We start from the raw sequence: 23990 nt of genomic DNA on the forward strand, positions 1-23990 counted from the left end.
TTTTAACATTGTATGCTCCATCTAAATCATGAGAACAATGTTGGGTTGCATGCCTCTTTAATCCAATTCCCTGACAACCATTTGTACATTTCTTATGTATCTATCCATTATACAACAATCAAGATTTCTCTTTCGCTGCCCCGCTCTCATTAAAGATGGGTCATCTCTATGCTGCGATATTTACAATTGGTAGATATAGCTACTTTCTCTCAGTGGATTTAAAGATTCCCCTTTTTTTACATCTAGCCAAGATTTGACAAGGATGTGATACATGTCAAAAGAACTTCACAGACCTGTGCTGACTGAAGCATCTTTTCCTCAAACTCCTTGCGCACAGAGTTGTACTTCTCCACAGAGCAGCGCAGATTCTCTGCAGCTTTCTTGGTCTTGAGTTCTGCCTGGGACATAAAAGGAAAAACTTGAGACGTTGCCTATTTGTGGTGATAAAATTGCATCTGAAAGAATGCATTGTGTCCGTTCATGTGCACAATAACAAAACAAAATGCATGGCCATCCTAAAGGGATAAAACTGTCATGATTCAGATAGAGCAGGCAATTTTAAGCAACTTTTTAAATTTACTCCTATTAATTTTATTTATTCTCTTGGTATCTTTATTTGAAAAGGCTGGAATGTAAGCATAGGAGTCAGCCTTTTTTTTGTTCAGCACCCTGGGTAGCGCTTGCTGATTGGTGGCTACATTTAGACACCAATCAGCAAGCTCTACCCAAGTGCCGAACTAAAAGTGGGCCAGCTGCTAAGCTTTACATTCCTGCATTTTCAAAGATACCAAGAGAACGAAGAAAAATGAATAGCAGTAAATTAGAAAGTTGCTTAAAATTGCATGCTCTATCTGAATCATGAAAGTTTATATTTTGACTAAACTATTCCTTTAAGTATGTAACAGATTTACATCAGTATCATTTGCAGTTCATTTCATCTCAAAATTAATTACAAACTTCATTGGCCAGAATTGTTCTCATTGGGAATAGAATAGCACTTTAAAAATCACTGAAATCTATGGAGGGTATAGGTGGACAATCTCAAATTGAATAAACTGAGCAGTATTGTATTCAGAACCCCCCCCCCCCACCTTTTTCAAAAACTTTATTAAAAAACATTGTCAGCCAGTATAAACATGGAAATTGCATTTTCATATCAGGTCTTAATAATCAAATATGTGCATCTGTCATCAATGTATACATACTAACAGAGGAATGAAAGTTTTGTTCCATACCTTTTCACTCAGATAATAAAGTATTGTTTGCGGACTACAAAAATAAGTAAAACGCTAGAAATATAGGTTTCCACTTAGTCTTAAAATAATTGCACCTGCATATTATAATCATATAAACCTTAAAAGGGATACTAAACCCAATTTTCTTTCTTTAATGATTCAGATAGAGCATGCAATTTTAAGCAAGTTTCTCCTACTATCAATTGTTATTTGTTCTCTTGCTATCTTTATTTAAAAAGCAGGAATGTAAAGCATAAGAGCCAGCCCATTTTTGGTTCAGAAACTGGATTATCCTTGTTAATTGGTGGCTAAATGTCAGCCACCAATAAGCAAGCGCTATCCATGGTGCTTTTTAAATAAAAGACAGCAAGAGAACAAAGAAAAAATGATAATAGGAGTAAACTAGAAAATTGCATGCTCTATCAAGAAAGTTTAATTTTGACTTTAGTGTCCATTTAAGTGTGATCAGAGTCTTTTCAGTGACCGGTCCAAGCTAGATTGCTTTGGTTAACTAGCAGATAATGATGTCAATTAACTTTATTGGTCCCCAGGACCTTTTTAATAGGTGCAACCACCCAGCTGATTTTATGCACCACCCAGCTAAAATGTAAATAGATCAGTCAACTGAAAATATTTATTGTTTAAAAAAAAAATAGATAATCCATTTATTACCCATTCCCCAGTTGTGCATAACCAACACTGTTATATTAACCTCTTAAGGACTTATGACGGAATTTTACCGTCATAAAACAATTGAGCAAACTGAAAGCTGTGTCCTTAAAGGGTTAATATGTTTACCTCTGATTACCTTGTATCCAAGCATCTGCAGATTGTCCCCTTATTTCAGTTCTTTTGACAGATTTGCATTTTAGACAATCAGTGCTGATTACGCCATAAATGTGTTCTCTTGGTATTCTTAGTTAAAAGCTAAACCTAGGAGGCTCATATACAAATTCTTAGCCCTTGAAGGCCGCCTCTTATCTGAATGCATTTCAACAGTTTTTCACAACTAGAGGGCGTTAGTTGCGTGCCATATTAGATAAACATTGTGCTCACGCCCATGGAGTTACCTAGGAATCAGCCGTTTGCAGAAGCTGAGATACAAGGTAATCCCAGAGGTAAAAAAAAGTATATTAATATATCAGTTGGTTATGTAAAACTGGGGAATGGGTAATAAAGGGATTATCTATCTTTTTAAACAATAACAATTCTGGTGTAGTCTGCCCCTTTAAAATCACATGCTCTAATGGATAATAAAGGGCCTTTAAACAAGATTCCTTTAAATAAGATTCCTTTAAATAAGATTCACGGGTGTTCAATCTTTAAGAGTTTGCACTACGATTTGAGCATGCTTACTATATATGCGGTTCACATGTCACTATTGTTTAGATTCCCACTTTTAATTTTATATTTGCCTCTTTATAGGTTCACGTTATCATATGTACCAGTACTTTGCTTCAGGTTTCTCAAAATCAAGGTCCTCACCTTGTCCAACTCTTTCTGTGGGCAGCCCTCTCTTCTAAGTCGTTCTTGCTCAGAAAATCTGCTGCAGTAACTATCCCTGGATTTCTGTAGCAGCTGGGAACTGCATTGTAGCAGCTGTATGGCCTCCAAAGTTCCAGACATCTCTTCTTTGGACTGCAATATAAAGAAAAGAATAAGATACAGGCATGTTACCACCAGATGAAAGCTTGCACCTAAACACTCACTCTCCAAGTGTTAAAAAAGGCTAAACAGGACTTGCAGAGAACAGCACAGCGCATGTGCCCAACACAAATGTTGATTGGTTAAAGGGATAGTAAACACCAAAAATGTTATTGTTTAAAAAGATAGATAATCCCTTTATTTACCATTCTCCAGTTTTGCATAACCAGCATTGTTATATTAATACACTTTTTACCTGTAATTACCTTGTATCTAAGCTTCTGCTGACTGCCTCCTTATCTCAGATCTTTTGACAGACTTGCATTTCAGGCAATTAGTGCCGACTCTTAAAAAACTTCACGTGCATGAGCACAATGTTATCTAGATGAAACACATGAACTAACGCCCTATAGCTGTGAAAAAACTCTCAAATGCATTCAAATTAGAGGCGGCCTTCAAGGGCTTAGAAATTAGTATATGAGCCTATCTAGTATTAGCCTTCAACTAAGAATAACAAAAGAACAAAGCAAATTTGAGGATAAAAGTAAATTAGAAAGTTGTTTAAAAATGACATGCCCTATCTGAATCATGAAAGTATAATTTGACTTTAACCTGCTCTGTACACTGTAAAAACACTGCATCAAATGCAAGCCCATTAGGCACAAATAGTTTAAAAAGCTAGAGTAAAACTTTTTCAATATATTTTGCACTGCAAGGGGATCATTAATCACAGCAGAATTGCATAATCAACAAATGCACAAATTTCAAAATGCCCTCCTATTTATTGCACTCTGTATCATGTGACAGCCATCAGCCAATCAGACTCACTATGAACTCTTGCACATGCTTAGTAGGAGCTGGTGCCTCATAAAATAGGCATATAAAAACATAATTTATGCAAGAACCTACCTGATAAATTCATTTATTTCATAATGGCAAGAGTCCATGAGCTAGGGACGTATAGGATATACATTCCTACCAGGAGGGGGAAAAGTTTCCCAAACCTCAAAATGCCTATAAATACACCTCCCACCACAAACATACCTCAGTTTTAACGTATAGCCAAGTAGGGAGGTGTAAAAAGGAGTAAAAAAAGCATACAAAAAGAGTAACTGGAAAAAAATAATGTGCTTTTATACAAAAAAAAATCATAACCACCAAAAAAGGGTGGGTCTTATGGACTCTTGCCACTATGAAAGAATTTAGAGTAACTGGAAAAAAATAATGTGCTTTTATACAAAAAAAATCATAACCACCAAAAAAGGGTGGGTCTTATGGACTCTTGCCACTATGAAAGAAAACAAAATTTATGCTTACCTGATAAATTCCTTTCTCCTGTAGTGTGGTCAGTCCACGGGTCATCATTACTTCTAGGATATTAACTCCTCCCCAACAGGAAGTGCAAGAGGATCACCTAGCAGAGCTGCTATATAGCTCCTCCCCTCTACGTCACACCCAGTCATTCGACCGAGAACCAACGAGAAAGGAGAAGCCAAAGGGTGCAGTGGTGACTGGAGTATAATTTAAAAATTTAGACCTGCCATAAAAACAGGGCGGGCCGTGGACTGACCACACTACAGGAGAAAGGAATTTATCAGGTAAGCATAAATTTTGTTTTCTCCTGTTAAGTATGGTCAGTCCACGGGTCATCATTACTTCTGGGATACCAATACCAAAGCTAAAGTACACGGATGACGGGAGGGACAGGCAGGCTCTTTATACGGAAGGAACCACTGCCTGAAGAACCTTTCTCCCAAAAACAGCCTCCGAAGAAGCAAAAGTGTCAAATTTGTAAAATTTGTAAAAAGTATGAAGGGAAGACCAAGTTGCAGCCTTGCAAATCTGTTCAACAGTAGCCTCATTCTTAAAGGCCCAAGTGGAAGCCACAGCTCTAGTAGAATGAGCTGTAATTCTTTCAGGAGGCTGCTGTCCAGAAGTCTCATAAGCTAAACGTATTATGCTACGAAGCCAAAAAGAGAGAGAGGTAGCCGAAGCTTTTTGACCTCTCCTCTGACCAGAATAAACGACAAACAGGGAAGACGTTTGTCGAAAATCCTTAGTTGCCTGTAGATAAAATTTCAGGGCACGGACTACATCTAGATTGTGTAGAAGACGTTCCTTCTTCGAAGAAGGATTAGGACACAAATCTCTTGATTGATATTCCTGTTAGTGACCACCTTAGGTAAGAACCCAGGTTTAGTACGCAGAACTACCTTGTCTGAATGAAAAATCAGATAAGGAGAATCACAATGTAAGGCAGATAACTCAGAGACTCTTCGAGCCGAGGAAATAGCCATTAAAAACAGAACTTTCCAAGATAACAGCTTGATATCAATGGAATGAAGGGGTTCAAACGGAACACCCTGTAAAACATTAAGAACTAAGTTCAAACTCCATGGTGGAGCAACAGTTTTAAACACAGGCTTGATCCTGGCCAAAGCCTGACAAAAAGCTTGAACGTCCGGAACCTCTGACAGACGTTTGTGTAAAAGAATGGACAGAGCTGAAATCTGTCCCTTTAAGGAACTAGCGGATAAACCCTTTTCTAAACCTTCTTGTAGAAAAGACAATATCCTAGGAATCCTAACCTTACTCCATGAGTAACTTTTGGATTCGCACCAATATAAGTATTTACGCCATATTTTATGGTAAATCTTTCTGGTAACAGGCTTCCTAGCCTGTATTAAGGTATCAATTACTGACTCAGAAAATCCACGCTTTGATAAATCAAGCGTTCAATTTCCATGCAGTCAGCTTCAGAGAAATTAGGTTTTGATGTTTGAAAGGACCCTGAATTAGAAGGTCCTGTCTCAGAGGCAGAGACCAAGGTGGACAGGATGACATGTCCACTAGGTCTGCATACCAGGTCCTGCGTGGCCACGCAGGCGCTATTAGAATCACCGATGCTCTCTCCTGTTTGATTCTGGCAATCAATCGAGGAAGCATCGGGAAGGGTGGAAACACATAAGCCATCCCGAAGGTCCAAGGTGCTGTCAAAGCATCTATCAGGACCGCTCCCGGATCCCTGGATCTGGACCCGTAACAAGGAAGCTTGGCGTTCTGTCGAGACGCCATGAGATCTATCTCTGGTTTGCCCCAACGTCGAAGTATTTGGGCAAAGACCTCCGGATGAAGTTCCCACTCCCCCGGATGAAAAGTCTGACGACTTAGGAAATCCGCCTCCCAGTTCTCCACTCCCGGGATGAGGATTGCTGACAGGTGGCAAGAGTGAAACTCTGCCCAGCGAATTATCTTTGATACTTCCATCATCGCTAGGGAGCTTCTTGTCCCTCCTTGATGGTTGATGTAAGCTACAGTCGTGATGTTGTCCGACTGAAACCTGATGAACCCCCGAGTTGTTAACTGGGGCCAAGCCAGAAGAGCATTGAGAACTGCTCTCAATTCCAGAATGTTTATAGGCAGGAGACTCTCCTCCCGAGTCCATGATCCCTGAGCCTTCAGAGAATTCCAGACAGAGCCCCAACCTAGTAGGCTGGCGTCTGTTGTTGCAATTGCCCAATCCGGCCTGCTGAATGGCATCCCCCTGGACAGATGTGGCCGAGAAAGCCACCACAGAAGAGAATTTCTGGTCTCTTGATCCAGATTCAGAGTAGGGGACAAATCTGAGTAATCCCCATTCCACTGACTTAGCATGCACAATTGCAGCGGTCTGAGATGTAGGCGTGCAAAGGGTACTATGTCCATTGCCGCTACCATTAAGCCGATCACCTCCATGCATTGAGCTACTGACGGGTGTTGAATGGAATGAAGGACACGGCATGCATTTTGAAGCTTTGTTAACCTGTCTTCTGTCAGGTAAATCTTCATTTCTACAGAATCTATAAGAGTCCCCAAGAAGGGAACTCTTGTGAGTGGAAAGAGAGAACTCTTCTTTTCGTTCACCTTCCATCCATGCGACCTTAGAAATGCCAGTACTAACTCTGTATGAGACTTGGCAGTTTGAAAGCTTGAAGCTTGTATCAGAATGTCGTCTAGGTACGGAGCTACCGAAATTCCTTGCGGTCTTAGTACCGCCAGAAGAGCACCCAGAACCTTTGTGAAGATTCTTGGAGCCGTAGCCAATCCGAATGGAAGAGCTACAAACTGGTAATGCCTGTCTAGGAAGGCAAACCTTAGATACCGGTAATGATCTTTGTGAATCGGTATGTGAAGGTAAGCATCCTTTAAATCCACTGTGGTCATGTACTGACCCTTTTGGATCATGGGTAGGATTGTCCGAATAGTTTCCATTTTGAACGATGGAACTCTTAGGAATTTGTTTAGGATCTTTAAATCCAAGATTGGCCTGAAGGTTCCCTCTTTTTTGGGAACCACAAACAGATTTGAGTAAAACCCCTGTCCATGTTCCGACTGCGGAACCGGATGGATCACTCCCATTAGTAAAAGATCTTGTACACAGCGTAGAAACGCCTCTTTCTTTATTTGGTTTGTTGACAACCTTGACAGATGAAATCTCCCTTTTGGGGGAGAGGATTTGAAGTCCAGAAGATATCCCTGAGATATGATCTCTAACGCCCAGGGATCCTGGACATCTCTTGCCCAAGCCTGGGCGAAGAGAGAAAGTCTGCCGCCCACTAGATCCGTTTCCGGATCGGGGGCCCTCGATTCATGCTGTCTTAGGGGCAGCAGCAGGTTTTCTGGCCTGCTTGCCCTTGTTCCAGGACTGGTTAGGTCTCCAGCCTTGTCTCTAGCGAGCAACAGCTCCTTCTTGTTTTGGAGCAGAGGAAGTTGATGCTGCTCCTGCCTTGAAATTACAAAAGGAACGAAAATTAGACTGTCTAGCCTTAGGTTTGGCTCTGTCTTGAGGCAGTGCATGGCCTTTACCTCCTGTAATGTCAGCGATAATTTCTTTCAAACCGGGCCCGAATAAGGTCTGCCCTTTGAAAGGTATGTTAAGTAATTTAGATTTAGAAGTAACGTCAGCTGACCAGGATTTTAGCCACAGTGCTCTGCGTGCCTGAATGGCGAATCCGGAATTCTTAGCCGTAAGTTTAGTTAAATGTACTACGGCATCTGAAACAAATGAATTAGCTAGCTTAAGTGTTTTAAGCTTGCTTGAAATCTCATCTATAGTTATTGAGTCAAGAGTCTCTTCCAGGGACTCGGACCAAAAAGCGGCCGCGGCCGAGACAGACGCAATACATGCAAGGGGTTGCAATATAAAACCTTGTTGAACAAACATTTTCTTAAGGTAACCCTCTAATTTTTTATCCATTGGATCTGAAAAGGCACAGCTATCCTCCACCGGGATAGTGGTACGCTTAGCCAGAGTAGAAACCGCTCCCTCCACCTTAGGGACCGTCTGCCATAAGTCCCGTGTGGTGGCGTCTATTGGAAACATTTTTCTAAACACAGGAGGGGGGGAAAAGGGTACACCGGGCCTATCCCACTCCTTAGTAATTATCTCTGTAAGCCTCTTAGGAATAGGAAATACGTCAGTACTCGCCGGTACCGCATAGTATCTATCCAGCCTACATAATTTCTCTGGGATTGCAACGGTGTTACAATCATTCAGAGCTGCTAATACCTCCCCTAACAGTACACGGAGGTTTTCGAGTTTAAACTTAAAATTAGAAATGTCTGAATCCATTCTATTGGGATCAGAACCGTCACCTGCAGATTGAAGCTCTCCGTCCTCATGTTCAGCATACTGTGACGCAGTATCAGACATGGCCCTATTATCAACAGCGCACTCTGTTCTCACCCCAGAGTGATCACGCTTACCTCTAAGTTCTGGTAATTTAGCCAAAACTTCAGTCATAACATTAGCCATATCCTGTAATGTGATTTGTAATGGCCGCCCTGATGTACTCGGCGCTACAATATCACGCACCTCCCGAGCGGGAGATGCAGGTACTGACACGTGAGGCGAGTTAGTCGTGCAGGGAAGAAAACAGACTTGTGACTGAATTTTCTGATGCGTAGCAAAAGCGCCAAAATAGGCCCCTCCCCCTCACACACAACAGTGAGGGAGATCAGTAAACTGTCTTAAATTAAATAAAACGACTGCCAAGTGGAAAAAAACAGTGCCCAAAACAATTTTTTCACCCAGTACCTCAGATAATTAAACGATTTAACATGCCAGCAAAAACGTTTAACATCAAATAAATTAAATGTCATTAGAAAGCCTGTTGCTAGTCACTGCAAGTTAGGCTAAATTCTTATGCATACAGTATTATCCCAGTGAAGTGCCATTCCCCAGAATACTGAAGTGTAAATATACATACATGACAGCCTGATACCAGTTGCTACTACTGCATTTAAGGCTGAGCTTACATTATATCGGTATGGCAGAATTTTCTCAGTCAATTCCATTCTCAGAAAATAATATGCTGCTACATACCTCTTTGCAGGTTAACCTGCCCACTGATCTGAAGTTTACCTCACTCCTCAGATGGCCGAGAACAGCAATATGATCTTAACTACGCCGGCTAAAATCATACAAAAAACACAGGTAGATTCTTCTTCAAATTCTACCAGAGAAGGAACAACACACTCCGGTGCTGTTTTAAAATAACAAACTTTTGATTGAAGTTATAAAACTAAGTATAATCACCACAGTCCTCTCACACATCCTATCTATTAGTTGGGTGCAAGAGAATGACTGGGTGTGACGTAGAGGGGAGGAGCTATATAGCAGCTCTGCTGGGTGATCCTCTTGCACTTCCTGTTGGGGAGGAGTTAATATCCCAGAAGTAATGATGACCCGTGGACTGACCACACTTAACAGGAGAAATTAATTTATCAGGTAAGTTCTTACATAAATTATGTTTTCTTTCATGTAAGTGGCAAGAGTCCATGAGCTAGTGACGTATGGGATATAATACCAAAGATGTGGAAATCCACAGTCACTAGAGCGGGAGGGATAAAATAAAAACAGCTATCTCTGCTGAAAAAATTAAATCCAAATAATAATGTTTTCTTAAATTTCAAAAAACTCAAATCGTAGGCAAAAAAAAAAAAAAAAAAAAAAATCAGACAGCTGCCTGAAGAACTTTTCTACCAAAGACTGCTTCTGAAGAAGCAAAATGCATCAAAATGGTAAAATTTAGTAAATGTATGCAAAGAAGACCAAGTTGCTGCTTTGCAAATCTGATCAACTGAAGCTCCATTCTTGAAAACCCAAGATATAGCGACTTATCTAGTAGAATGAGCTGTAATACGCTGAGACGAATACTGTTCTTCCTCCAAATAAGCTTTGAAAATCAAAAGCTCTGACCAAGATGCCAAAGAAATGGCAGAAATTTTCAGAGTTCATCTGCAACCAGAAAAAATAACAAATAGACTAGAAATCTTACTGAAATCTAAGTAGTTTCAACATATTGCAAAATTCTTACCACATTCAAAGAATGTAAAGACCCCTTAGGAGTATTCCTAGGGATAGGACACAAAGAATAAACAATCTCTCCATTAATGTTGTTAAAAATTCACAACCGAATGCAAAAAAAATGTAAGACATTTCTCGCAAAACAGCTTATCTTGATGGAAATCAGATAAGGAGACTCACAAGAGAGAACAGACAATTCAGAAAATCTTCTAGCAGAAGAGAAAACCAAATAAATAACACACTTTCCAAGAAAGTAGATAAATAAAGAATGCATAGGCTCCAAAAACTTAAAAAACAAAATCAAGAATCCAAGGAGGAGAAATTGATTTAATAACAGATTGTTCAGCTTCCTGATTTTCACTGTTTGGTTCAGGTTTTGTTTCATATCAAGCCTGTTTATGAAATAAGACAAAAAAAGCAGAAATTTGTCCTTTCAAAGGATTTACATACAAAAACCTGAATTCAGATCATCCTGAAGAAACTGTAAAATCCTAGGCATTTAAAAGAATGCCAAGAATAATCATGAGTGGAACACCATGAAATATAGGATTTCCAAACCCTAAATTAAAATTTCCTTGAAAGATTTATAAACCTGTATCAGAGAAAAAATAACTGAGTCATAAAAACTTTGTGTTCAAATTCCATGCCTTCAAATTTAGAAATTTGAGATCCTATGAAAAACTGGGCCTTGAGACAAAAAAGGTCTGGCCTTATAAAAAAAAAAAAAAAAAAAGAGAGATCAAAGCTGGCAACTAGACATTCGGACAAAGTCTGCATACCAAAATCTAAAAAGCCATGCTGGTGCTATCAGAAACACATAAGATTGTTCCATTATGATCTTAGAGATCACCCTTTGGAAGAAGAACCAGAGACGGAAAAAAGAAAGAAGGTTGAGAAAACTGAGAACTTCTAAAGCATTCATCACTTCCGCCTGAAAAATCACCAAACCTGGAAAGGTATCTGAAGATTCCTTTTCAGGCGAGACGCCAACAGATCTATTTCTAGAAGACCCCACATCTGTACAAGTTGGAAAAAAAAAAAACATCTGGATGGAGAAACCACTCCCCCGGATGAATAAAATGACGGCTGAAATAATCCGCTTCCCAATTATCTACACCCGAGATATGAATCACAGAGTCTTGACAAGAGTTGGATTCTGCCCAAGAAAATATCAAAGATACTTCTTTCATCACTAAAGGACTGCAAGTCCACCTTGATGATTGACATATGCCACTGACTTTGACATTGTCTGATTGAAAACAAAAGTTAAATTCTCTCTTCAAATAGAGGCCAAGCCTGAAGAGCTTCTAAAAATAGCACGGAGTTCTAAATATTGATTGGAAACCTCACCTCTTGAGGATTCCAAAACCCTTGTGCTGTCAGAGATCCCTAGACAGCACCCCAACCTGAAAGACTTGCATCTGTTGTGATCACAATCCAGGAAGGACAAACAAAAGAGGCCCCTTTAAACAATAAAGGTGATGGTTAAACCACCAAATCAGAGAAAGCCGAGTGTTGGGATTAAAGTATAATCAACTGTGATAACAGCGTATAATCCCTGCACCAGCTGTAGAGGTTTCATATGAAAATGAGCAAAGAAGTTTGCGTCTGATGCAGCGATCATAAGACCTAAAGCTTTCATGCACATAATCACTGAAAAGAATAAGCAGAAAATACTTAAGTATGCCGTTGGTTAGTACAAAATTGATTAAATCTATAACAAGTTTGGAAAGACCTTTACATTAATTGAAGGCGTAATAGCAGTCATAGCCTTCTTATGGCTGCAGCAGTAACCTTTTTATATCTGCAGAACTTTTAGGTACATTAAAATGAGAAAGTAAAAACAGTAAATGTAATTGTACACATAGAAACATTATCAGCATATAATATGATAAAATAAGTGCCCATAATTAAGCTAAGGAAAATAAAATCAGCTTGACAATAATAACACACTTAGCTTTTGGTAGAATTGTGTTCAGGCATCTTGGTTTCTGCAGTAACATCAGAGGCAGGATCAGTTTGAGACATCTCGCAAAATGTAACAAAAAAGAAAAACAACATTTAGACACAATATCCAATTTCCACAATGTAACAGTTTCAGAAAATAGAAAAAATTCATGATAAAATTTTTATAGAAAAAAAACAAAAATTACGCTTACATGATAATTTCATTTCCATTGTGGGCATAAGAGTCCATGGCTTCATTCATTACTTGTGGGAATTAAGAACCTGGCCACCAGGAGAAGGCAAAGACACCCCAGCCAAAGGCTTTAATGCCTCCCCCACTCCCCTCATCCCCCAGACATTCTGCCGAGGGAACAAGGAACAGTAGGAGAAACAGGGTATAAATGGTGCCAGAAGAACAAAACTAAATTTAGATCCGCCTACCGGAGAAACGGGCGGGAGCCGTGGACTCTCCTCCCCATGATGGAAATGAAATTATCAGGTAAGCATAATTTATGTTTGTTTTCCATCTAAAAGCGGAGGAGAGTCCACGGCTTCATTCATTACTTGTGGGAAACAAATACCCAAGCTCTAGAGGACACTGAATGAAACCTGGAGGGTAAAAGGCGGACCGTAATCTGAGGGCACCACAGCCAGCAAAACTTCCCTCCCAAAAACGTCAAATTTTTTAAAACTTTGTAAAAGTATGTGAGGACCAGGTAGCAGCCTTACAAATCTGCTCCATAGAGGCCTCATTCTTGAAGGCCCAAGAAGAAGCCACAGCTCTAGTTGAATGAGCCGTGATCCTCTGAGGAGCCTTATGTCCTGCAGTCTCATAAGCCAAGCAAATCATGCTCCTCTACCAAAAGGACAAAGAAGTGGAAGAGGCTCTCTGCCCCTTGCGTTTCCCTGACTATACTACAAAAAAAAAAAAAGATGTAGACTGTCTGAAATCCTTTGTAGCCTGAAGATAAAACTTCAAGGCTCGAACCACATCCAAATTATGAAGTAACCTCTCCTTAGGTGAAGAAGGGTTACGACACAAAGAAGGAACAACTATTTCCTGATTGATGTTACGGTTGGACACAACCTTGGGAAAAAATCCCAAACCAGTGCGAAGAACAGCCCAGTGTGAAAAACCAGATAAGGAGGCTCACATTGCAAGGCCGCTGACTCAGATACTCTGTGCGCCGATGCAATAGCCAACAGGAAGAGAACCTTCCAAGAAAGAATCTTAATGTCAATGTCAATAGAGTGCATAGGTTCAAACGGAACCCTCTGCAACACCTTAAGAACCAAGTTCAAGATCCAGGGTGAAGCAGAATGTCTTAAGACAGGCCTGATTCTGGACAGAGTCTGAACAAAAGACTGAATATCAGGAAACTCTGCAAGCCTCTTGTGCAACAAAAACAGATAACGCCGAAATTTGTCCCTTTAAGGAACTGGCGGCAAGCCCCTTCCTCCAACCCATCCTGGAGAAAGGATAGAATCCTGGATATCTTCACCTTGTGCCAAGGATATCCATGTTTCTCACACCAGGACAAGAAAGTCCTCCACACCTTATGATAGATGCGACGAGTGACCGGCTTCCTGGCCTGAACAAGAGTATCAATCACTCTCTCAGAGAATCCTCTCTTGGCTAAGACTAAGCGTTTAATCTCCACGCAGTCAGGTTCAGATAATCTACATTTTTATGTTGGAAGGGACCCTGTACTAGCAGATCGCTGGTACAGGGTAACCACCATGGCGGAGAAGATGACATCCCCACCAGATCCGCAAACCACATCCTCCGCGCCATGCCAGAGCAATCAGTATAGCCGAAGCTTGCTCCTGCTTGATGCGGGCCATAACACAAGGTGGAAGTGGCAACGGTGGAAAAATGTAAACTAGGTTAAACCCCCAAGGCACCGCTAAGGCATTGACCAGCTCTGCCTGGGGATCCCTGGACCGCGACCCGTATTTGGGTAGCTTGCAATTGAGTCTGGATGCCATGAGATCTATATCCGGCATCCCCCCTCTGTGACAAATCTCCGCAAACACCTCAGGGAGGAGAGACCATTCTCCCGGATGAAAGGATTGTCTGCTGAGAAAATCCGCTTCCCGGAATGTGGATTGCCGATAGTGAGCAGCTGTGGGACTCTGCCCATACCAATATACGACATACCTCTGCCATTGCTAGAGAGCTTCTCATCCCCCCCCCCCCCGATTGTTGATGTAGGCCACCGAGGTAATGTTGTCTGTCTGGAATTTGATGAAGCAGAACGATCCCAGAAAAGGCCAAGCTTTCAGAACATTGTGGATCGCTCAAAGTTCCAGAATATTGATCGGGAGGAGAGACTCCTCAAGTCCAACTTCCTTGTGCCATCCTGGCACTCCAAACAGCTTCCCAACCTGCCAGGCTTGCGTCCGTGGTCACAATCTCCCAGGATGGTCTCAGGAAGGATGTCCCTTGGGAAAGTTGTTCCAGAAGGATCCACCAAGAGAGGGATTCCCTTGTCCGATCATCTGTTGGGAGAGATCTGAGTGATCACAGTTCCACTGCCTCAACATACACAGCTGAAGAGGTCTGAAGTGAAACCTGGCGAATGGAATGACAATGGGGTCATGGTATTCAGCATCAATCACCTCCATACACTGAGCCACAGAGGGTCTGGAGGAGGCCTGCAGGGCAAGACAGGTGGACCCAATTTTCCTGCATCGCTGATCTGTGAGAAATATCTTCATGGTTATAGAGTATTATCGTGCCCAGGAATTCCACCCTGTTGCTGGGAACCAGGGAACTCTTTCCTGAGTTTATCTTCCATCCATGAGACTGAAGGAGAAGAAGAGCCCTCGAGTGTTCCTCTGCAAGACTGAACAACGGCGCCTGGACTAGGATGTCATCCAGATAAAGCACCACAGCAATGCCTCTGGAACTTGCTACTGCAAGAAGTGCCCCTAAAACCTTCATGAAGACTATTGGGGCCATCGCCAGATCGAAGTAAAGGGCCACAAACTGAAAGTGTTGGTCCAGAAATGCAAATGTCAGGTAGGCATTCTAGTACATGAAGGTAGGCATTCTTCAAGTCTATTGTCATGAATCGTCCCTCTTGAACTAGGGACAGAATAAATCTGATTGTTTCCATTTTGAACAATGGAACTGACAGAAATTTGTTTAAACATTTTAGGTCCAGAATCGGGCGGAACATGCCCTCCTTCTTTGGGACCATGAAAAGGTTTGAATAGTACCCTAGACCTTTCTGCTTGAGGTACTGGTACAATTACTCAGAGAGAAGAGAGATCCCTCACACATTCTAGAAAGGCATCCCTCTGGTCTGGTTTGACAGGAGGAATCTGCCCCTGGGCAGATGAGATCTGAAACCTTTCCTGTAACCCTGGGCGATGACCTCCAGAACTCAAGGGTCCTGAACATCCTGCAACCAGGCTTCTGAAAAGAGATATAATTTGCCCCCTACTCGGTCCGTTGACTTGTCGGGGGCCACCCCTTCATTCCAATTTTGTCTCGGTGGACTTCTTGTTCTGCTTGGACTTATTCCAAGACTAAGCTGGCTTCCAAGCTCCCTTGGACTGCTCCGCTTTTACCGCCGGCTGCTGGAGATGGGCCTTGTCCGAACGAAAGGGACGAAAAGTAGATCCCTTAGGTTTAACATTGTTATCCTGTGGCAGGAAGGCACCCTTGCCTCTCGTGACCGTGGATATGATCAAGTCCAGTCCTGGACCAAATAGGATCTTTCCCTGAAAGAGAAGGGATAGAAGCCTAGATTTAGAGGTCATGTCCGCAGACCATGACTTCAGCCACAGAGCCTTATGGGCTAGGAGGGAAAAACCTGACATTTTTGCATTCAGGCAAATAATCTGCATAGAGTAGATGACCCCTGGGCCGGGCCGCAATGTTTTACCCTATGCTTGCGCTTAGCAGAACGTGGTAAGGCACTAATCACTGCAGACACTGCTGTTTGCAGCTGATCCGCAAGATCTGATGGCCAGCGGCCCTCTCCCTCAGGAGGATTAGTCGTGCCCTGGGGAGCTGCATGTTTAATCGGAGAAGAATGTAGGGAACGCACCTCACAGGACGAAGAACCCTCAGAGGTGGACGGCTCAGTAGTACTAAACATCTTTTTCTTTCTAGATGTAGTAATCTTATCAAGGCATGTGGAGCAGAGTTGAGCATGCGGATCTACCAGAACCTCCTCACAATAAACACAGGTATTAGACTTTGTTAAAGAGGGAGTACCCTCCAATGCGTCAGAGTCCTCCATAGCTTAAGCTTTGATTATGGACTAGATATACTATATATATAAATGGCACCTTTAAACCTCCAATGGCCGGGGCACTCACCACCTCCTTAGACCCGGACCACAGAAAAAAAATGATTTGTCTCCTGCAACCGCCGGACAAGAAGAGGAATTTGAATAGGCCTCATCCGGTCACAGAGCACCAAATCGGCAGCTTAAGTAACTCCCAAAAATGAAACTTGTAGTCCACCATTGCCAGAGTCTCATCTCACACATATCGCAGCAATGACACAACAAATAACATTATGTACAAACCCCCCCTGTTCAATTATCCCCCTTCCAGGGATATTAACCCTTGATTCTATAAAGATAAAAGGCGTCACACTGTAACCCTGTCTTCTTGCATTATCATTATGAATATAAAAAATGAAACTATCTTACCAGAATCTATGCCGTGGAACAGGAACACGACCTATCAAGTGTGACATTGTAGTAGCATTGTTCCTGACATGGACTTGAGTGTAGGAAGCAGGCAGCGAAACTCGTCAATGCTGATTGCTTATGGAGCTGTTAATGTGAGTCAGAATTGTTTTGCAGAAAGACTCTCCCTGTATCTCTGGACTCTAACATTCACCCATGCTCTCACTGAGAGGCTGAAAGGACTACTTAAAACTCCAGTCCCATTTGCGAAGAGTACTACCCTCCATAAGAGACTACTCTGAATCTTCGGACACTTCTCTGCCAACCTCTTGTGACGAAAGGCAAAGAATGATTGGGGGATAAGGGGAGTGGGGGAGGTATTTAAGCCTTTAGCTGGGGTGTCTTTGCCTCCTCCTAGTGGCCAGGTTCTTCATTTCCACAAGTAATGAAGTCGTTGACTCTCCTCCCCTTTAGATGGAAAATAAAATCAAAAGCAAGCAGCATAGCTCTCTATAATAAAATTAATAGCAGCGAGCAAAAGAGGGAGAGGCTTAATATAACAGTCAAATTTGAAAAAGGTAAGAAATTTTTACACTTAAATAACCTCCCCAAAACATAAATTCCATACTGTAATTGTTAGACTGCAAAAGTGAAATAAACATAGACCTGACTCATGGCAAATATAAGCAAATAGATATATTTAAAACTCCATAAACATAAAGCGCCAAACATAGCTGAGAGCGTCTTAAAAAATTATACATACTTACCAGAAGACACCCATCCACATAGACAGCGAAACCAGTACTGAAAAAATTCAGCAGAGGTAATGGTATAGGAGAATAACGTTGATATGAAAAAGGGAGGTAGAGGATGAATCCCTGTGACCGATTACAGAGAGCCTTTGAAAGGATTTCTTTTGGGTGAATCCACTAAATCAACAGGCAATACTCCCTTCACATCCCTCTGACAAACTCTGTACTCTGATAGGAATTGGGCTTCAAAATGCTTAGAAGCGCCTATCAAAAGAAATCAAGCACAACTTGCTTCACCACCACCATAGGAGGCAAAGCTTGTTAAACTGAAGTATGTGTGTGGTGGGAGGTGCATTTATAGGCATTTTGAGGTTTGGGGAACTTTGCCCCCTCCTGGTAGAAATGTATATCCCGTACGTCACTAACTCGTGAACTATTGCCACTTACATGAAAGAAAATACTGTGCACAATTTGCTAATGGATGTAAACTTAATTTTTTTTTTTTGTAAATTGCATGCTCTGTTTAAATGAAAGTTTAAATGCACAGTCTAGTCAAAATTAAACCTTTATGATTTATATAGGGCATGTAATTTAAAACAACTTTCCAATTTACTTTTATCATCAAATTTGCTTTGTTCTCTTTGTATTCTTAGTTGAAAGCTAAACCTTAGTGGCTTAGTTGAAAGCTAAACCTAAGTGGGCTCATTTGATAATTTCTATGCCCTTGCAGGCCACCTCTTATCTGAATGCATTTGACCGGTTTTTTACAGCTAGAGGGAGTTAGTTCATGTGTGCTTTTTAGATAACATTGTGTTCACGCCTGTGGAGTTACTCATGAGAGGGAACTGATAGGCTAAAATCCAAGTCTGTCAAAAGAACTGAACTAAGGGGGCAGTCTGCAGAGGCTTATATACAAGGTAATCACAGAGGTAAAAAGTATATTAATATAACCCATTTGGCTATGCAAAACTGGCAAATGGGTAATAAAAGGGATTTTCTATCTTTTTAAACAATAGAAAATCTGGAGTAGACTGTCCCTTTAATAACATCAATGTGTACCATTTAATACAAAATAGAGAACTAATGAGGATAAATATTTTAAGTTAAGAAAATGTAACAAAGGTCGTGAAAATATATCTTGCAACTACAGAGCAATGAGTCATGGCATGAATCCAGAGAGAATGAATGTTAATGTGCTTCTTTACAGAACAGATTGAAACTCCTCATAAGAGGAGAAAGATTAAAACAGAACAACAAACAGGTGAAAGTGAATCATCTAAAACACATTGAAAAGATGAAGATAAAAGATAAAACTAAAATTAAAAATTCTAGACTTCACGTTCTGCAAAATGAAAGTCATTTTTTTTTATATGCCTGGAACAGACAAGCATTAGCCCTAATAATAGTTTTAAAAAAAAACACACAAAAAAAAACAATTTATTCTTACCTGATAAATTAATTTTCTTTCTTGGCAGTGAGTTTACAAATTAATTCATTACCTATGGGAAATACTTTACCTAGCCACCAGGAGGCGGCAAAGATCCCTCCCACTTCCCCTACCCTCTTACTAGTTCAAGCTACGGATAAGGAAAAGTAGAGATATAAGGGGTACAGAGGTGCAATAAGACTGCCGCCACTACATAAATTCAGGGCGGGTTCGTGGATTTTCACTGCCAAGAAAGAAAGAATCAGGTAAGCATAAATTGTTTTCTTTCTAATGGTAGTGAGAGTCCACAAATTAATTTATTACCCATAGGAAACTAATACCCAAGCTGAGGAGGACACAAAATGAATAGGGAGGGAAAGGTAGGGAAGGAAGTCCTAAGAACCAAGCACCACTGCTTGAAGAACCTTTCTCCCAAAATATGCTTCAACTGAGGCAATAACATCAAATTTGTGAAAGTAGCAGCCTTACAAATCTGTTCAACTGAAGCCTCAATCTTGAAGGTCCAAGAAAAAGACACCGCACAGGTAGAATGTGCCGTAATCCAAGATGGAGGCTGCTGACCAGCTTCAATATATGCCATGCGAATCAAGCGTCTGATCCAGAAGCATAGGGTAACAGCAGTGGTCTTTTGACCTTTACGCATACCAAAATGCAGGATGAATAAGGAGGATGACTGACAGAATTCCTTGGAAGCATGAGGATAGAACTTTAAAGCTCTAACCACATCCATATTATGCAGTAACCTCCCCCTGGTGAATGGAGGATTGGGACAAAAAGACGAACAACAATTTCCTGATTGATATTGTGAGTTGAAACAAGCTTAGGTAAAAACCCCATCTTAGTCCGTAAAACATCCTTGTCCACATGAAAGATTAAATAAGGTGGGTCAGACTGAAGGGCAGATAAATCAAACTCTTTGAGCAGAAGAAATTGCTAACAAAAATAAAACTTTCCAAGACAGAAAGGTTAATATCAAGATAAAGCATAGCCTCAAATTGAGCCTGTTGGAGAACTATAGGAACAAGATTAAGGCTCCATTGAGGAGCAACAGGTTTTAAAACAGGTCTAATTCTAGCAATAGCCTGAACATCTAGCAACCGAGCCAACTTCTTATGTAACAAAACAGAAAGGGCAGAAATCTGATCCTTAAGAACTAGCTGACAGGCCCTATTCTAAACCTTATTGAACAAACAGAAGGACATGCAGGATCTTCACCTTATGCCAAGGGAATCCCCGGTACACACACCAAGTTAGAGAAGTTCTCCAAACCTTGTGGTAAATACATCTGGTCAAATGTTTCCTTGCCTGAACCAAAGTATCAATCCTCTCCTAGACAACACTAAGTGTTCAAACTCCATGCAGTCAGCCCCAGAAAATATAGATGTTGATAGAAGGGCCTTGCTGTAGCAAGTCAAACCTCTGAGGTAATCTCCATGGAGGAGAAGACATTCTCGCTAGATCAGCATACCAAGTCCTGCAGAAATTCCCTCCTGCTTGATTAGAGCCATAATTCAGGGAAGAAGAGGAATTGGAGGAAAGAAGGATATACTAGCTTGAAGTACCACAGAACTGCTAAGGCGTCCAACTATACCCAAGGATCCCTCAACCTCGATCTGTATCTTGGCAGTTTGGCATTGAGACAGGAAGTCATCAGATCCGTCTCCGGACACCCCCATATGTGGGTGATCTTGAAAAACACCTTCTGGTGTAGCGTCCATTCCCCAGACTGCAGAGTCTATCTGCTAAGAAAATTTGCTTCCCAATTGTCTACACCTGGGATGTGGATAGCTGATATTTGACATGATGTTGTCAGATTGGAATCTGATAAAATGGACGGAACGTTACTGAGGCAACACCAATAGAGCATTGAAGATGGCCCTCAGCTCCAGAATATTGATTAAGGAACTATCTTGTCACTGAGTCCAAATGGATTATCTGAGACAGGTCTAAGTGGTTTCCATTCCACTGACTGAGCATACATAACTGTATAAATTTCTCAGATAAAATTGAGCAAATGGAATAACATCTGAATCCGCAATCATAAGGCCTACTACCTCCATACATTGAGCCACCTAAGGGCAAGGAGTAAATTGAAGAAGACAGCAGGCAGCCTGATGCTTCTCCCGTAATTGCTCTGTAAGAAAAATGTTAATGTTGACAGAGTCTATGATGATTTCTAGGAAGTTCAATCAAGTTTGGAATGAGAGAACTCTTTTACAAATTCACCATCCAGCCATGTGTCCGAAGGTACCAAAGTAGCCTCTCCATGTGAGATTTTGCTAAAGGTAAAGATGGAGCTTGAACCAATATGTCGCCCAAGTAAGGTGCTGCAGCAATCCCTGTAGTCGTATTACTGCAAGCAGAGCTCCCAGGACCTTGGGTAAAGATTTTTGGAGCTGTAGCCAAACCAAAATGGTAGAGCTATGAACTGATAGTGATTTTCCAAGAAGGCAGACCAAAGAAACTGGTGATATCTGAACAGAGATGTGAAGATAAGCATCCTACAGTTCTATGGTGTTCATGAACTGTCCCTCCTCTACTAGGGGGAGGATAGACCTGATGGTCTCCATCTTGAAAGAAGGAACCTTCAGAAAAACATAATTTATGTAAGAACTTACCTTATAAATTAATTTCTCTAATATTGGCAAGAGTCCATGAGCTAGTGACATATGGGATATACAATCCTACCAGGAGGGGCAAAGTTTCCCAAACCTCAAAATGCCTATAAATGCACGCCTCACCACACCCACAATTCAGTTTAACGAATAGCCAAGTAGTGGGGTGATAAAGGAGTAAAAAGCATCAACAAAGGAATTTGGAAATAATTGTGCTTTATACAAAAAAAATCATAACCACCATAAAAAAGGGTGGGCCTCATCGACTCTTGCCAATATGAAAGAAATGAGCTTATCAGGTAAGTTCTTACATAAATTATGTTTTCTTTCATGTAATTGGCAAGAGTCCAGTGAAGTATGGGATAGCAATACCCAAGATGTGGAACTCCACGCAAAAGTCACTAGAGAGGGAGGGACAAAATAAAAACAGCCATTCCGCTGAAAAAAATAAATCCACAACCCAAATATAAGTTTATTTTCAAAAAATAAAAAGATAAACTTAAATCATAAGCAGAAGATTCAAACTGAAAAAGCTGCCTGAAGAACATTCCTACTAAAAACTGCTTCCGAAGAAGCAAACACATCAATATGGTAGAATTTAGTAAATGTATGCAAAGAAGACCAAGTTGCTGCTTTGCAAATCTGATCAACTGAAGCTTCATTCTTAAAAGCCCAAGAAGTGGAAACTGATCTAGTAGAATGAGCTGTAATTCTCTGAGGTGGGGCTTTACCGAACTCCAGATAAGCTTGATGAATCAAAAGCTTTAACCACGTTGCCAAAGAAACGACAGAAGCCTTCTGATCTTTCCTGAAACCAGAAAAAAAAATAACAAATAGACTAGAAGTCTTCCTGAAATCTTTAGTGGCTTCAACATAATATTTCAGAGCTCTCACCACATCCAAAGAACGTAAAAGATCTCTCCAAAGAATTCTTAGGATTAGGACACAAAGAAGGGACAACAATTTATCTATTAAATTCACAACCTTAGGTAGAAATTTAATGAAGTCCGCAAAACTGCCTTATCCTGATGAAAAATCAGAAAGAGATTCACAAGAGAGCGGATAATTTAGAAACTCTTCTAGCACAAGAGATGGCCAAAAGGAACACCACTTTTTAGGAAAGTAGATTAATGTCCAAAGAATGCATAGGCTCAAATGGAGGAGCCTGTAAAGCCATCAAAGCCATCAAAACCAAATTAAGACTCCAAGGAGGAGAGATTGATTTAATGACAGGTTTGATACGAACCAAAGCCTGTACAAAACAATGAATATCAGGAAGTTTAACAATTTTCCTGTGGAATAAAACAGAAAGAGCAGATATTTGTCCTATCAAGGAACTTGCAGACAAACCTTTATCCAAACCATCCTGAAGAAACTGTAAAATTCTAGGAATTTTAAAAGAATGCCAAGAGAATTTATGAGAAGAACACCATGAAATGTAAGTCTTCCAAACTCGATAATAAATCTTTATAGAAACAGATTTACGAGCCTGCAACATGGTACTGAGGCCATGCTGGAGCCAACAGCAGCACAAACGATTGCTCCATGATGAGTTTAGAGATCACTCTTGGAAGAAGAACTAGAGGTGGAAAAATATAAGCCGGTTGATAACACCAAGTTAGTGTCAACGCATCAACTGCTTCCGCCTGAGGATCCCTGGACCTGGACAGGTACCTGGGAAGCTTTTTGTTTGTTTAGATGAGAAGCCATCAGATCTATTTCTGGAAGCCCCCACATTTGAACAATTTGAGAAAACACATCTGGATGGAGAGACCATTCTCCCAGATGTAAAGTCTGACGACTGAGATAATCTGCTTCCCAATTGTCTATACCTGGGATATGAACCGCAGAAATTATACAGGAGCTGTATTCCGCCCAAACAAGTATCCGAGATACTTCTTTCATAGCTTGAGGACTGCGAGTCCCACCCTGATGATTGACATATGCCACAGTTGTGATATTCTGTCTGAAAACAAATGAACGGTTCTCTCTTCAACAGAGGCCAAAACTGAAGAGCCCTAAGAATTGCACGGAGTTCCAAAATATTGATTGGTAATCTCGACTCTTGAGATTTCCAAACCCCTTTTGCTGCCAGAGATCCCCAAATAGCTCCCCAACCTGAAAGACTTGCATCTGTTGTGATCACAGTCCAGGTTGGACAAACGAAAGAGGACCCTAAAATTATACAATGGTGATCTAACCACCAACTCAGAGAAAGTCGAACATTGGGATTTAAGGATATCAATGGTGATATCCTTGTATAATCAATGCACCATTGGTTCAGCATACAAAGCTGAAGAGGTCTCATGTGAAAACGAGCAAAGAGGATCGCGTCCGATGCTGCAGTCAT

At 41.0% G+C, this 23990-nt stretch overlaps 1 protein-coding gene across 1 annotated transcript in view; it reads right to left on the bottom strand.

Annotated features, from left to right (window-relative positions):
* Window positions 1-293: 293 nt before the first annotated feature.
* The window catches only part of LOC128644345 (F-BAR domain only protein 1-like), a gene marked incomplete at its 3' end in the record, with an annotated part of 49177 nt that continues 25480 nt past the window's right edge, over window positions 294-23990 (bottom strand). The window contains exons 4-5 of the mRNA XM_053696999.1: window positions 2721-2873; window positions 294-398 (exon numbers count right to left, since the gene is read on the bottom strand). Of these exons, the coding sequence (XP_053552974.1) occupies window positions 294-398; window positions 2721-2873 (258 nt within the window). The remainder of the gene's footprint in view (window positions 399-2720; window positions 2874-23990) is intronic.

The sequence above is a fragment of the Bombina bombina genome, unplaced genomic scaffold (assembly GCF_027579735.1).
Source record: "Bombina bombina isolate aBomBom1 unplaced genomic scaffold, aBomBom1.pri scaffold_550, whole genome shotgun sequence".
Taxonomy (NCBI): Eukaryota; Metazoa; Chordata; class Amphibia; order Anura; family Bombinatoridae; genus Bombina; species Bombina bombina.